General features: G+C 42.6%; 1 protein-coding gene across 1 annotated transcript in view; it reads right to left on the bottom strand.

The window, feature by feature from the left end:
• cyth2 (cytohesin 2) overlaps nucleotides 1-15,516 on the bottom strand; it is a 30,473-nt gene extending 14,957 nt beyond the window's left edge. Inside the window, exons 1-7 of the mRNA XM_079504510.1 lie at nucleotides 15,331-15,516; nucleotides 4,681-4,831; nucleotides 3,067-3,133; nucleotides 2,561-2,679; nucleotides 2,067-2,147; nucleotides 1,725-1,837; nucleotides 432-580 (exon numbers count right to left, since the gene is read on the bottom strand). Coding sequence (XP_079360636.1) covers nucleotides 432-580; nucleotides 1,725-1,837; nucleotides 2,067-2,147; nucleotides 2,561-2,679; nucleotides 3,067-3,133; nucleotides 4,681-4,831; nucleotides 15,331-15,397 — 747 coding nt within the window. The 5' untranslated portion in view covers nucleotides 15,398-15,516. The remainder of the gene's footprint in view (nucleotides 1-431; nucleotides 581-1,724; nucleotides 1,838-2,066; nucleotides 2,148-2,560; nucleotides 2,680-3,066; nucleotides 3,134-4,680; nucleotides 4,832-15,330) is intronic.
• Between the last annotated feature and the right edge of the window lie 671 nt (nucleotides 15,517-16,187).

The raw sequence follows: 16,187 nt of genomic DNA, 5'->3' as shown, positions 1-16,187 counted from the left end.
TGGTCAAAATCAACAGTGTGGCTGCCGTACGAGTTCTCAAACTCTGCCCGAACCGACGTTTTCGGGTAGAGATGCTCCAATAATCGGCCACCGATTGGCAATTTACCCTATATGTGATTGGCAATTTACCCTATCTAGAGAAACCGATCTTTTACACTATTTAAGTGGTATAAATGTCAATCAGATATATAGTGTAATATCATTTTGCATTTTTGTGACAGGCCTAAACATTCTCCCCTGGAGAGGACCCCCCACACAGTAAAAGTTTTGACGTGGGTTTTGACATAATTATAATAATTGCCTCTTGCGCACAAGATCGGTATCAGCCAATCTTGAGAAAAACAATCAGTGATCGGCCCCAAAAAACCTGATCGGAGCATCCCTATTTTCGGGCCTTCATTTTCAGGCCCGTTGAGAACTCTCCAACGTACCCTGAGCAGGTCCTCGGGCAGGTCGCCCCCCTCGTTGATGCCTCGGTTCATGGAGATGAAGCGGTCCAGGCCAGGCTTGTCTCGGACGTTGGGGTTGTGGAGGCTGGTGTTCAGCATGATGATGGCAAACGACAGCACGTAGCACGTGTCTGCAAAACACACACACAGTTCAAGTCAAAGGGAGCTTTATTGGCATGAGAAAACATACACTTACATTGGCCAAAGCAGGTGTCAAAATATTTAAAAAAAACAGTTGAAAATGGGGGAAAGTATATACAGTTGGAGGGTGTACAGCATTTTGTAAACAGAGCTATGTCACATTGCATCGTTATATACATAGCATTTATTTTTTGCAGTCCCTTTGGGACAATATTATACTTTAGCTATTGAAAAATAGCAGATCTACAAGCTCACAGCGCGGCACCGAGTGCCGCGCTACGAGCTTGTATGTCTGCTATTTTTGAAAAATCGTGAAAATGTGTTGCAAATCTTTGAATATATATTCTTTCAGAGTGAACGTTTTTGACTCAAATCTTTGCTTCTGGGAGTTACATATATTTTTGGGGTCCTTGACATGAAAATGTTGGAGAACGACTGACATAGAAACATAGGGTTTTTCAGAAAACTGTCAGGATTTAGAAGACACTTGTAGAATCGTCCTCAGGTCTAAATGGGTTAAAGGTTGCTTGTGCAATAGGTCTAGCGGTCTACTTGGTAGAGATAGTAGTCCTTAGGGTGGTTGTATTCCATTGGCTAACACACATTATTACATGGCTTGGTTGAATGCTTGATTCTGATTGGTCAATCGCTTAATTCAGCTGTGAATTATGTGTCGATAATGACCGCTGCCTAATCAAACCCTCTGAGCACCAGCTGCGCGGCTGCGCCACGCTTGATTTACTGCTGTTTCCAACATGACAGCCATGTAAACACACACACACACACTAGTGACACACAATGTCATTTACAGCTAAACATTGCTCTTAAAAATGTTTGAAAACATTTGAGCGAACATTTCACCTTCAGGGAGTGTAACCACCTCGGCTTCGCCGCGGTGGTTAAACTCCCTGTCGGTGAATTATCTCCCGATAATGACCACCTAGCCAGATATTATCCCTTACATAACACACACTTCCCATGTCACCTCCTGAAGGGCAGTAGACAGCCAGACAAACATGACTCACAGGGACATGTTTGTAGTGAAAAGAGGTCTGTCTGTCTGTGCCTGTGCGTGTGTGTGTGTGTGTGTGTGTGTGTGCGTGTGTGTGCATGTGTGTGTGCGTGCGTGCGTACCAGTGCTCTGGAAGACACCCGGGTTGCAGTGGCAGTATCTCTGAGCGAAAGCCTCCATCATTCTGTCTATCTTCTGGGCTTCGCCAGGCAGACGGAAGCTCCATAGGAACTGCCTACGGTCGTTAAAGACAGGGTCCAACTTAACCACTTTTAACCTACCATTTAAATTCTTTCAAAAATGTTCAAAAAAATAATAATAATTATGTTCAAAATGTTTCATAAAATGATGAAAATGGCCGATAAGCCAGCATTGAGATCGACATACGACAGAGCATTGAGGAGAGGCAGTCATAATGCATCACTTCATCTAGAGCAGTGGGGGAGAAGTGACATCCAGTTTACCTGAGGGCCTGGACTAGATTGAGGTCGGTGAACTCGTGGAGGTCGACAAAGGCCTGCAGCACTTTGAGGTTTAAATCCTCCCTGCAGGAGCACACAGCAACAGATAGTCACACAACCGAAGAAAAGTGACTAAAGTCCTCCTTCATTTTGAGTGCTGTAAGGTTTGTCAACTGTAGCAGAGGCTATACTTTGCATTGTTCCTCCATCTTAGGTCTTGTATACTGTATGTCGTGTAGTGTTTTGGACTTTTGGTGATGTGGCACTGTACCCTGCGAGCCAATTTTTCCTTTTTGGGACTTTTTAGAGTCATACGCTAGCCAAACATGACCATGAAGGGCCAGAGATAGTAGGAGAATGATTATTAGTTTTAGAATGTCCTTCATTGTCCACAAGGGACATTCATTTTTCGGTCCGTACGGAAACGACGATAAATACAGTCAAAGTTAAAAGATACCAGTGTAAAAACAGGAGGGAGAAAATGAGTTTACACACACCTTTCTCCAAGGTAATCTCCTATAGCCGTCTTGTTGAGGCCTTCGCCTTTATAGAGGAATTGGGCGATGTCCTCTGGGGTGTGTCTGAGTAACTCATTCTCCACTAAAAATACTATGCCCTGCACAAACACAAGAATATCCACTTATTAAATCACCACCACACAACTCATGCACAGCAATATTGCTTTACGCTATGAAACGGTAAATCACACTCGCATAACGGATTCTGAAAATGTATCGCTTTAAAAAATAAAATAACCGATTGGTCAATGGGGCATGTCGATTTTGTAGATTGTAAAACAATTATTGAAGAATCGTTAGAATAATCGCTAAGAAAACTATTGTTTGTAAGTTGCGCTACAACAAAAACTGTATGACCCCCATGCATGATGACACCCATTATGACACACAAATCAGTCAAATGCTTGTTACAAGCCCAATGTAAGCGATAAGTTCACTGTGAGAAACCAAACTCGGAGCCGGGAAGAAAAAAAAAACCCTGATACCTTTTTGGGGTCCATGTTGAATTTCTTCCTTCCCATTGCCACATGTCTGCTCTTCTGTAGGGTTTTACTGCAGGGAGAGGAGAGTATTTTAGATTCATGCACTACCGGCAGGGAGTACCCATGAGCTTAAAGACACATCCATACATCACATGATAATGCTGCGTCTACCAACAAGCATGGTCCCAAAATAAACACATTTGTATACAATGTACTAGGATATACAACACGGGACACAAGGATGGGTCTTTTCTGAAACATTCTTAACCCATTTTGGGCGGGAACCCCTTTTGGTGTTAGCATTATGCTATGCTTTAGCTATTGAAAAATAGCAGATCTACAAGCACATAGCGCGCCACCGAGTGGCGCGCTACGAGCTTGTAGGTCTGCTATCGAAGAACCACTGACATAGAAACATAGCTCTTTCAGAAAACTGTCAGGATGTAGAAGACATTTTTAGAATCTGATCTCGGGTCAAAATGGGTTAAAGCATTTTGAGATGAATAACTCTCCCGTCATTCTACTAACTGTTGGGCTGCATAGAGGCAGGCAGAAGAAGATGCACCGATCATCACAGAACTTGGTGCGATAAGCGATCACAAAATGGCAATGGAGTTGAGCTCAGTGGTCAGTGCTTCTGGTCAGACTACACGCATACATACACAGATTACACGCATACATGCAAGTGTATACATGCATTACCTTTTGGGGAAATGTTTGATTGTATCAGGATTTAACCATAAAACCCTTAACCACATTAACCCTGGCAATGGCATCACAAATTGTGTCAATTGTGTGTGTTAGACCCGAGGCCGATTTATTTTTAACACCTTAATTGCCCGGAGTTATTTAATCCATTACATTATAGCGCCCATTCGATTTATAAACACGGACCCCTTTTTCGGACGGACCGGCGGAAGTTGTTGATATGTGTGTAGCAGCTAACAATAGCCACACCACTCTAGAGTCGATCGACAACAACGGGAGACAAGAATAAATCTATCGAGACTAGCGACTGGACCGGAGCGCCGTCTAACACAGGATCTTTTTTCATAAAAAGACGGTATGATTTAGATCGCGAGTTATGAACGTTTTAAGATTTTCATCAGCTAAACAGAGGAGGGAGTTTTTCGATGACGTCTCACTCTTGCACGTCACCGAGGATTGCCCAGGAGGCGCGCCTGGGCTATAGAGCCATGCGATCCGTTCTCATATCAATAATCTTCGTCTTTTGGACAATACTTCGTCCTGGGCGTCGGGCGTTACTAATAGAAAGGACAAAGTACTTTGTCCTGGGCGATGGGACTGTTAAAGGCTTCTAAACCAGTTTTGTGATAAACCCATGTTTCTATGTCAGTGGTGCTCAACCTCTTCCATGTCAAGGACCCCCACCTGAAAATAGGTTGTTCCAGGCAGGAAAACGTTCGCTCTGAAAGAATATATATTCAAAGATGTGCGCCACATTTTCACGATTTTTCAATAGCTAAAGTATATCATGATGCTTACAACACCAAAAGGGGTTCCCGTCCTGAATGGTTAAAGTATGTAGGTGATTTAAAAAGGTTAAATCATTATTTTCTACTTAATAATTCACTGTGTAGCAGAGTGAGTCCTCACCTGCCCTCGGTGCTGGCCTCCAGGCCCTCCACCTCCAAGATGGCCTCCCGGAGCTCATCGCGGAGCCTCTGGATCTCCTGCAGCAGAGCGCCCTTCCTGCGACGGATGTCCTCCAGCTCAGAGCGCTCCTCTGGGCTCAGGTCCCCTGGGACTGAACCACAATGACATCATTACTTTTTTTATATCCCACAATTTTGTAACCCATTTTTCACCCCTGTGTCAATTATCAAATGTGATCCTGGGCTCTACACACCCTCCGCCAACCTGGGGAGAGCAACAGACTTGAACTCATGCTTCCTTCATGCATGAGTGTCCAAGTTGCTCCTTTACACCTGACAGGGGGGAGTTTCCCTCGATGGATGTAGCACGTGGAAGGAACACGTTATTCCAACCAGTTCCTTTCCCCTCCATCAGGCACCCCGGCTGGCCAGGGGGAGGCAGTTTAGAGACCAGGATTACTGCATGTTTTTTGTGAGGGTCAGAGGGTACCTACCCTAGGGGACACAGGGAGAACATGCAAACTCCACACAGAAAGGCCCTTTCGCCAACCCCGCCTGGAGTTTGCATGTATGGGCACTGATGGCACGGAGGAGAGAACACACCGCCAGCACCCACAGCGTCCCCAGTGGAAATCGAACCCAGGACCTTCTAGCTGTGAGGCAACAGCACTACCGACTGTGCCACCGTGACCCCAATGACATCATTACTGACTGGCTCAGGTCCCCTGGGACTGGCAGTGATGTAAATAGGGTGCGTTTTGCGTCCCAAAACGCACTTTATAGTTTTGGGCCGCACTTCACCAACATCCTCTGCGTCCACGGGATGCACTACTGTACTCAGCGTACAGTAATAATAATCCACGTGAAAAAAACAATCGCGGAAAGAAAATGCGGTAAAACAAATAATCTACGGACACGATCATTTTGCATGGCCTCATGCGACTTCATCCTACGTTATAAACGATAAAATCCACGTAGGACTCGTTGTAGAACCACTAGTTAACAACAACACAGTCTGACGGGCGCCGCCATCTTGCTCAGAGACGAGCGCTGAGCGGAGCGGAGCCTGGAGACCAGAGCCGTTTAGAGAGAGAGAGTGACGACAACATACCGTTCAGTGACTCATGAAGCTCCGTGAATAAACAGTGAACGGGGTTGTCGCAACTCTCTCATCTACACGGCGCTGCCTCCAAAACAGAAAGACAGGCGAACATTTTTGAGCATGACAAACAGAGTAGACCCGATTGAATGGGAAACACACATTGTGTACTGTAACAAATGCCGACACTGTTGTATGTTGTGCGTTGTGGACCGGTGCCGCCACACATTAACATGCCCCCCCCACCCCCCAAAAAAAGAAGTGCCAAAGCCAACTGCAGGGCAACAAAAAATCCATGACTGCTTCTACTTAATCTCCAGGTTAGTTTTGTAGCATTCATTTTTATTTTGTATGTATTGTGTAATGTGTCATACAAACATAAAGATTTATTAACAGTTAAAACTGGCAGAATTATTATAGATTTCATATAGCCAAAATCATATGAAATATGAATGTAGAGCTTTTTTTTTTTAATTCTAATTTATTTTGCTAGCTTTAGTTATAATAATAATTTCTTCTTCGTTTTCTACATGAATATAACCACATTATAGCCATATAAGATGAAATGGGAGTTAAATGCTGCAATTTGTAAAAATGGCAAAATATGACTCTTAAACGTCGCTGAAGTGGGACTCATCAAATGTCCCTGGGACTCATCTAAAAGACCACCCCTGCATCCCGGGACTCATTACAATGAAAACCTATTTACATCACTGGACTGGCACAGGAAGAGAACCACAATGACATCACTGGCCCAGGTCAAAGATTATCATTTTTTAAAAGGTTGAACTTCATTGGAGCCACTAGAGGCGCAAATTGGACTACAAATGGTCTCCCAAGTACTAGGCTTGGTTTGCTCCTCCCCGACCTCCCCCCACCACCCTCTCCCAGGCTGACAACAACACTGACGACGTTATGTGGATGAGCATTATATGGCAAATGTCATGATTCCCATTTCCCAAATCAGCTGCCCCCATCAACCAAGTGTCTAAGACGGTTATGGAAAATTATATTATTAAAGCATCAGAACACATATTTTATTTCACTTTCACGTTATAATATTCACATATTTTCATCTTAAATATGGGGCCAGAATCCCCTATGTGTCGTCCGTCAAATTGCAGATGGACAGAGCGACTCTTCCGGACTCCACTCAAATCTCAAGTGTTTGTTGCTGGGATAAAGAAAGGTCGATAACAAAGTAGATTTTCTCCTGATTTGTCTCGCTAAAAGAAGCCATTTTAGTATGAATATTGACTTGGAAATATTGTGTGTCTTGTGATGATTGGGTCCAGTATTTAGTTCAGTGACCATGGAGTTAAGGAATGGATCATAAGCTGTGTTCACGTTCACTCTCCCATTGGAAATGAATAGACTCCAACATTCTTCCCGTCTCCAAATAATGTGATCGCCCACTTCACGCAGATACGGGAAGTAAAGTGGAGTTCGTGCTTCTTGCCATTTTCCTCAGCCAGCAACGTGACAACGTTGCAAAGACACAATGTAGCTGCTCTAACCTATTCTGGGCGGGAACCCCTTTTGGTGTTTTAAGCATTATGTTATACTTTAGCTATTGAAAAATAGCAGATCTACAAGTTCATAGCGCGGCACTCGGTGAAAATGTGGCGCAAATCTTTGAGTATATATTCTTTCAGAGCAAACGTATATCAAAATATCAAATATTTGCTTTTTGAAGGTCCCTGGAACGACATATTTTCAGATGGGGGTCGACGGCCAATTACATTTTGGGGGTCCTTGACATGAAATAGTTTTAAAATCACTGACATAGAAACATGGGTTTTTCAGAAAACTGTCAGGAATTAGAAGGCATTTGTAGAATCGTCCTCCGGTCTGAATGGGCTAAATCAACTCTCACGACACCTCTTTGCGTCGTTTCATCTGCGTGTGTGAACGCACCATACAGGAAGAGAACCACAATGACATCATTACTGTGGGCTCAGGTCCACTGGGACAGGAAGAGAACCACAATGACATCATTACTGTGGGCTCAGGTCAAGGGGCCAGTGAGGCGCTCCAACGTTGAAGCGCTGGGCCCTAGTGGTATGAGGAAGGACTGCAGGCGGACCCGTGGATTCATGACGAGGAAACCCCGTGCAGCTGGGCTTTAACACGTAGGACCATCACTCCCTACGTCACCCCGGACCTCAAATTTGAGGTCCGGAGGAGGTACTTCCGGCAGTCTTCCGGGTGCTTCAAAACGCCACTGAGCAACTTCATCGAAATGAATAGCTTGGGGGCGGGGCTAATGCTCCAGTTCGGTCTCTATCCTTTATATACTCTATGGCTCAGGTCCACTGGGACAGGAAGAGAACCACAATGACATCATTACTGTGGGCTCAGGTCCACTGGGACAGGAAGAGAACCACAATGACATCATTACTGTGGGCTCAGGTCCACTGGGACAGGAAGAGAACCACAATGACATCATTACTGTGGGCTCAGGTCCACTGGGACAGGAAGAGAACCACAATGACATCATTACTGTGGGCTCAGGTCCACTGGGACAGGAAGAGAACCACAATGACATCATTACTGTGGGCTCAGGTCCACTGGGACAGGAAGAGAACCACAATGACATCAATACTGTGGGCTCAGGTCCACTGGGACAGGAAGAGAACCACAATGACATCATTACTGTGGGCTCAGGTCCACTGGGACAGGAAGAGAACCACAATGACATCATTACTGTGGGCTCAGGTCCACTGGGACAGGAAGAGAACCACAATGACATCATTACCGTGGGCTCAGGTCCACTGGGACAGGAAGAGAACCACAATGACATCATTACTGTGGGCTCAGGTCCACTGGGACAGGAAGAGAACCACAATGACATCATTACCGTGGGCTCAGGTCCACTGGGACAGGAAGAGAACCACAATGACATCAATACTGTTGCCATTTCAGACACACCGTCTCTACTGGGCCCGATTTATACTTGTGCAACAAAGTATTACTCACCATTTTTAGGCTACAGTCAACACCGGAATCTAACAATTTAGTGAGAGGGCGCTAGACCCTCCCATGCCCAGAGTTTGTGTGAATTGTAGCAATGATTTGATTGGCTGATCACCCCATAGCGATGATTTGATTGGCTGATCACCCCATAGCGATGATTTGATTGGCTGAGTGAGCAAAGTACATATTTGAGGATAAAAATCACACCCTTGTGAAGTGAGGGGCGCTAATATATTAAAGTCTAACTCATGTTGATTAGGTGATGTAATGTATTACATCATGTAAAACAAACGGTGCCAACACAAAAATTAAATGCCATTAACAATAAAGAGACAATATGACGTAATGAGGGACAATATGACGTACATTTTCCCTTCATTGCCAATGGCGTTTTTAAAACAAACATTGAACTAAAAACAAAATTAAACCTAAAGGAGGGGCTAGCACCCCTCAAAAAATGAGGGCAGAACATTGAAGACGCCTATTGTGATTGACCGAAATGACAGAAAAGTGAGGATGCCAATTGTGATTGGCCGGAATGTGATGATGATCTATGATGATAAGAGCGCCCATAACTTCACACAAGTGTGATTTTTTTTAAAGGATAGTTTTGTTTATTGGTAAAACAAATTTGACCATTTCTAATGTTGCCTAGATTGAGTATTTTTCAGTGGTCTATGCCAGATCATGAAAATGGCATGAAGGATACAGAGAACCTAAATTAATCACAATCAATCAATCACAATAGTTGTGATTGAGGGGCCTAATTTTTCTCATCCTTTACTAATTTAACACACTCTTTTCTTATTCTGAATTATATTTGTAATTGTACTGGGACAATCCAGTGACTAAAATCACTGAATTGCTAATAAATTACCAGAAGGGGGGATAACAGGATAATGAAAAGGCTATAAATTGGATTAACTAACATTAAAATGTAACAGGAGAAATGTGCCATGGAGCGAGGTGGAGCTTGTTAACCCATTTTGGGCGGGAACCCCTTTTGGTGTTTTAAACATAGTTATAATTTAGCTATTGAAAAATAGCAGATCTACAAGCTCATAGCTCGCCACTCGGTGAACTTGTAGGTCTGCTATTTTTGAAAAATCGTTAAAATGTGCCTCAAATCTTTCAGAAAATTGTCATGATTTAGAAAACATGTTTTTAAAATTTCGACGTCAGGCCTGAATGGGTTAAAAGAGCTGCTTTCTATGTTGTGCAGCACAAGCGCCTCTTCTTCAACAACAAGTGCTGGACACTAATCAATGTCATTCCATATTTCAACAAGGATGAAACTTCCTGTAGATTCCCTTCTGCTCCATGCTAGCCACTCACTGACCTGTTCCTAATGTGCCCATTTAGTTTGCGCGCTGAAATGGAAATGTATGGAAAAGCAGTCAGTTGATTGGTTTGTTGCCATGTCAATAATTAAAGACACCACACACCATATATACCCAGGCCATTATTATATTGGTAATAAGGCTGCACAATATATAGTTATCGTATCGTTAGAGGTATGAATATGTAGCCTGGCTAATAAGCCAGACTCAAATCACACTGTCGTGTGGTATTTGAGTCTGGAGATGCTGTGTATGGATCTTGTTTCCCGGGGGGCGGGTTCAAACATTTTCTCTTTGACGCAATTGGTTAGAGCTACTGTCAGTCAAAGGTCTCAAGCATTGAACGTCACTGTACCAAAGCCCACCCATATTGCATACAGTGTCCCGATTGGCCACACCAGTTCTCTGGTGTAGGAAATGGGCGTACAATTGAGCCTCTCCAGACCGTAATCCGCCGGCAGGCAATCTTTTTTGCCAACGGCTGATTCGGTCTGGCTTATTAGCCAGGCTAATGAATATGCGCAATATCAGTATATATATCGTCGATTTATCGATGCATCAACGATATATCGTCCACTTCTAAAGCCAGCCCCAGTTTTAGCCTGTGCCCCTCGGAAAATATGCCATCACTCCGTTTCTCCCTCTTTCATGCACCTGTTGCTCTGTGTGCCCTGTGGTCCAGTGCGTTTACTGCGTTAGCAAACTCACTAACACCATTTTTTTTAAATAATGTTTAGTTTTCAATGTTGCAACACTTTAAAATATAGAATATGAAATCAGTAATATTGTTATTGTGTATCATATCAATATCGCAATTAAGGTTGTCCCGATCGGATCGGGTGATCGGAAATCGGGGACGATCAAGTCATTTTCAAATTTTCGGAATAGGATTGGGAGCCAAAAAGCGTGATCGCGACATCCCTAGTATCAATATTATATCCATATCATGATATTAGACTGAAAATTGCAAGTTGTCTGTGATATTGTACTATTGAGATAAACGTGTTCTATAAAATATAAGTATCGGATCGTGAAAAATCGGTAGATGCTCAAAAATGATCGGAATCGGATTGGGAGCAAAAAGAAACGTGATTGGGACATCCCATCACAATCTTTGGCATAAATACCGAGATATGAAATGCTGTCCAAGTGTCCATATCATGCACCCATAATTGGTATCACCAATTTGGTAATACCTTAATCTGTTAAAGCAAAGTTTGTTAATATATCCTACGGTATGTGGTGAACATCGTAGGAGGTACAAAATGTTATTTCTGAGAGTTCACCCATCAAAAGAATCTTATTCGAGGCACCCGCTGGCCAAGTGGTCCAGGCGCATGCCACATAAAAGTCGTGTTCGAGTACCGTTCATGACGACCTTTGCTGCACGTCTCTCCCCTTCTCTCTCTCCCACTTTCCTGTCCGTCTTCACTAATAACCATCAATAAATGCAAAAAGCCAAAAACAAATCATTGGAAGAAAAAAAAAAAGGAAAACAAATGTGAAACAATATATAATTTAGCCCTTCTAAGTTCTAACCGGCCCACCAGCAATAATATCTTGGATAATATGTTTCAAAATATGACTGTTCCCAACCTGAATAAAGCTTTTATCCACATTCTCTCCCTATCTATATGACTATGACTTTGTTTTTACTTTTTAACTAAACCTCAAGTGCAACATTCAATCCAAGGAAATGGCCTAGCCCTAGAAAATCTGATTAGCCAATCTTCTTTGTTTTATACACAGCTGTGCACCCGGCAAACTGTTCTTTGAATGCACCAAGTGTGCTCGTTTTTTATTTCTACCCAGTTCTTAAATTAGCAATTGATTATGTTCTGGCACACCATCTAATAATGACTTAGAAGAAAATTCATTAAAACTTATTTTCAGAGCCCCGATCTAGGCTAACAAGTCAAGTCAATCAAAGAACAAGATTCCTATACAGGAATCTCCTCACTGGTCAACAAAAACACCTTGAAGACCCTAACAGGAGCCCTAGTACAAGGTTTCTACGACTATGCATGCACCTCTTGGTACCACAGCACATCAAAAGGCCCTTAAGACAAGGCTCCAGACTTCCCAAAACAAACTTGTCAGGTTACTACTTGGCCTCACTCTACGAACCCACCTCACCCCTGCCCATTTTGACAGATTGGAATGGCTTAGGGTTGACGACAGGCCGGGTACAGCATCTTGCAATGGGCCTGGCCCACAAGATTCGATAAATCGATACAGCACCAAGATACCCTTGTGCCTGGCTAAATACTTCCTTAATGTCAACAAAGTCCACACCCATAACACCAGAGGGAGTGCAACTAACCATGTGCAACCCAGATTCGGCACAAACAAGGGACTAAATTTTTTTCGCTCCTATGCCACCAAAATGTGGAACGTCCTACCAACAGTCATTAAGACATGCAAATCCCTTGACTCCTTCAAAACCGCTCTCAAAGGGCACCTACGGACGGCCGCAATTCGAAACTGGCCTCCGTACAACCTGAATCCCCCCCACCCCTTTTTCCCCCTCACTGTATGTATGTTTCTTTCCTTTTTTTAAACCTCCCCTATGATGATTTCCTGTTTTTTGCTATATTAGGAGTATATTTGTACGTCTAATTGTTATGATGAATTGAACATGGTGGGCCCTATTGTAAACAAGTGTAATGCTTTATGGTGTCGTCCACAGTTAACAGTTTTGTTTTGAGTTGTGCTTGAAATGTATTGTAATTCTCCAATCTGTTAATAAATTCATCAATCAATCAAACAAACAAACCTTTAAACGCAGAGGCATACATCCTAAATATTAGTAGTAGTACCATGGAATGCTTCAATGATCAGATGCTGAGTCTTCGTAAAGGTTTTCTCAAATGTAAGCCTAGTCACTAAGGTCTCAGAGGCACTTGCCCGTTGGGCAAGTAAAGGTCATGTTCGACTTGCCCAAAGGTCAAGCCCACTTGCCCAAAAACCAAAAATGTCCATTATAAAATGATAAAATGTGTGCTTGTAGAATAAAATCTTGTTAAATCCAATCGATAACTGGCGATAGACACTTTGAAAAACCAGAATGAGTGCAACTGCATGAGAATAGCGTATAATATGTAATGAAGATGGAGTGCACTTGCCCGTCGGGGCAACCTGAATTCTGAAAGCAACCTCCACTTGCCTGAATGTTTTATTTACTTGCCACAGGCAGTCGGTCAACCGTTAGTGTACTGTCAACCCCTGCTAGTATTCCAATTATGTGCCAGAGCCCAGAGACAGACAAAACAAATCTTAAAGCCCTATATCTGTCACCATTCATTAATAAGAAATAAGACTGATTTAATAATTAGACAATGCAGCAGCCAGCAGGTAATATATTACACAAAAACGGTTTTGAAGACAATCCACAAAAAACAAGTCTTCATATCTGTGTAACTTGCTTTCTCTGTGCAAAAATGTATAAACTCAGCATGATTTGTGTCTCTCAATGGTACATTTGCACTTGTTCTAAGAGGGGTGCGTAAGAGCATCCGCTAAATGGCTTAAGTGTTCACTGCTAATGTAAATTTGTCAGGTTCCATTTAAATTTGAATGATCACAAGCGCCTGGCTGCCAACGATGCAAATTCTGTACCTCATAAAGTGTTATCTCCCCTTCCCTTTCTTCTGACTTTAAATAGTTTCATCAGCCGTCATGGCCTAGTTAAAGTCTGATAGCAATGGTATAACGATAGGAGATTCATATGACAAACATTTACTGTAATGTCATTTTAACAGGATTCCAAGCACTGTTGATTTCATCGACTAAAACCAAGACAAAAAATGTTCGTCGACTACCTTTTCTCACTGACGAAAACTAAATGGAAACTAAATGAAAACTAAGCTCTGATAACTAAAACTAAATATACTGACAATTTCTTTCGTCAACAAATAAAAACTAGACTAAAATGTTAGGCAGGGACTAGCTGGACAAGAGATCCAGTATAAGTCATTTTACACTTGGTTGCATGCTGAAAATAGCAGATCTACAAGCTCACAACGCGTTGCATCGCTGCGACGCTGATCTACGACGTGAGCTTGTAGATCAGCTACTTTCAGCAAGTGTACAGTCATTACGAGTACGACAGCATCAAGGCCCACCAAAAAATATTTTAAATCGACTAAATCAACTGTACATTTAACACTAAAACATTCCAGGTGACTAAAATGTGACTGAAACTAAATGAAAACTATTGAAGAGACTGACTAAAACTAAAATCTGCTGCCAAAAACACTGATTCTAAAAACACTGATTCTACGTCCAACACTGATAGTGCTGCCACACAAGTCTGTGAAGCAATCTATGAAATTTATGAAAAAGTTTAAGTTTAATCTGCAACAAAATTGTATAGGCAGTGGGGGCCCTGGGGAGCTGCTTCATCTCTCTCCTAGGGGTCCTTGGCATGGTCTGATAAACGAAGACACTGGTGGTGTAGACTAGAGTGTCCACTCCCAGAGATGGTAATCTTAACGGTGCATATCAAAGTGGGGGGGGTCCATGAATTAAAAAAAATAATACAAGTTGAGAATCACTACTGTCTGCTATAATATTGTACGCCATTAAGCTTGTACCTTTCCTGGTCATGCTTCTGGATTAAAAGGTTCAAATAAATCCAACTATTTATTTAGCTACAAATAGATTATTACACTTGGTCAAATATAAACATGGTCGGGTTTGGTAGCCATGGTGATGTTTTTGGCACCAACAATAGACCAGACGAGTGTTTACTATGCAAAAATGACAGCTGCGCCTCAGCACCAACCACGCCCACAGTAGACTGGCATTGAATGAGAATCAGGATGAGACACAACAAACAATATAATACAGACAGACGTCTACCATTTCAAATGAAAGTGCACAGTTTAACTGCTTTGCAAAAAAAAAAAGTCAGAACACCGCATAAAAAAAAGCAATATGTATCCCTGGTTCCCTGCACAGACTGTCCCTTTGAATGGAAACCATCCATTTGTCTAGTAGTGCTAGTTGGTTACATCATAAAAGATGTATTGGGTGAAGTGAAAAGACGCGAGGCACATAGATAGAACAGATAGAACATTGTGCACAAGTTCACACTTCGTCTTATTCACCGAGTTGTTGTGTGTCTAAAACATTCCAGCAAATAAACGGAGCCCCAACGAAGACGATGGATGGATAGCGCTTTAGCTTAACGTTAGCCAAACAGTCCGTTTTAGTGTGTTTTAGCGGCACTTACTATAGTCCAGGTCGTCCATCTTGGGCGCTTTGCTTTTAGGCATCAATATCTCAGAGTCGACTGTCATTCAATACCAGAAGAATGTGGATATATGTGGAAATATATCCTCCAAATTAAAGGGAAATAAATAAATAACAACCCCCCTCGCGTCTCCGTGGGCCAGAGCGAGACAAAGGAGGTGGCCGATAAAAGGAGGAAGTGACGTCACGTATGTTACCCCTGGACTTTAATTTCTAGTGGCCGGAGGATCCGGGAGGATCCGGCTATGTGATTGGACAGTTGGTTGTCAGGGAGACGTTGCTAAGGAACCCGTTGGGTCAACGTTTATTCCCTAGTGTCATCCGATATTATGTATAATACAACTGGACATAAACTTGTTGTACCCTGAACGTGGACCCATTAGTACCACAAATCAGGCACTAGTGGAACTGTACCCATTCTACAAACTGTGAATACAAATTTCAATCAATCAATCAATCAATCAATCAATCAAAGCTCCCTTATATGGGCATAAAGGGACAAGGACCATTACATTGTTTACTTTATAGGGTCATTAGGCTATATAATTAAATTAGGCCTAATATATGATAACCCTAGCCTGACACTCTAGTGTCAGGCTAGGCCTAGTCTGAATTCTCATTTAGCAGGTGTATCTTTTATCACACATTTTGTTGTTATAGGTAAATAGGATGAAAAGAATCACACCCGTGTGAAGTGAGGGGCGCTCTTATCATTGTACACCAAAAGCTGGATATAGGAGGGGCTAGCGCCCCTCAAACAATTAAGAAATAAGTCATCATGAAACTTCCCCATGATTAGATGAAGACAATGATGTAGGCTATTGAATTAAAAGTTTT

This window comes from Electrona antarctica, assembly GCF_951216825.1.
Source record: "Electrona antarctica genome assembly, chromosome: 6".
Classification (NCBI taxonomy): Eukaryota; Metazoa; Chordata; class Actinopteri; order Myctophiformes; family Myctophidae; genus Electrona; species Electrona antarctica.
The sequence above is the reverse complement of the archived record's forward strand: the minus strand, read 5'-3'. Positions and strand labels throughout refer to the sequence as shown.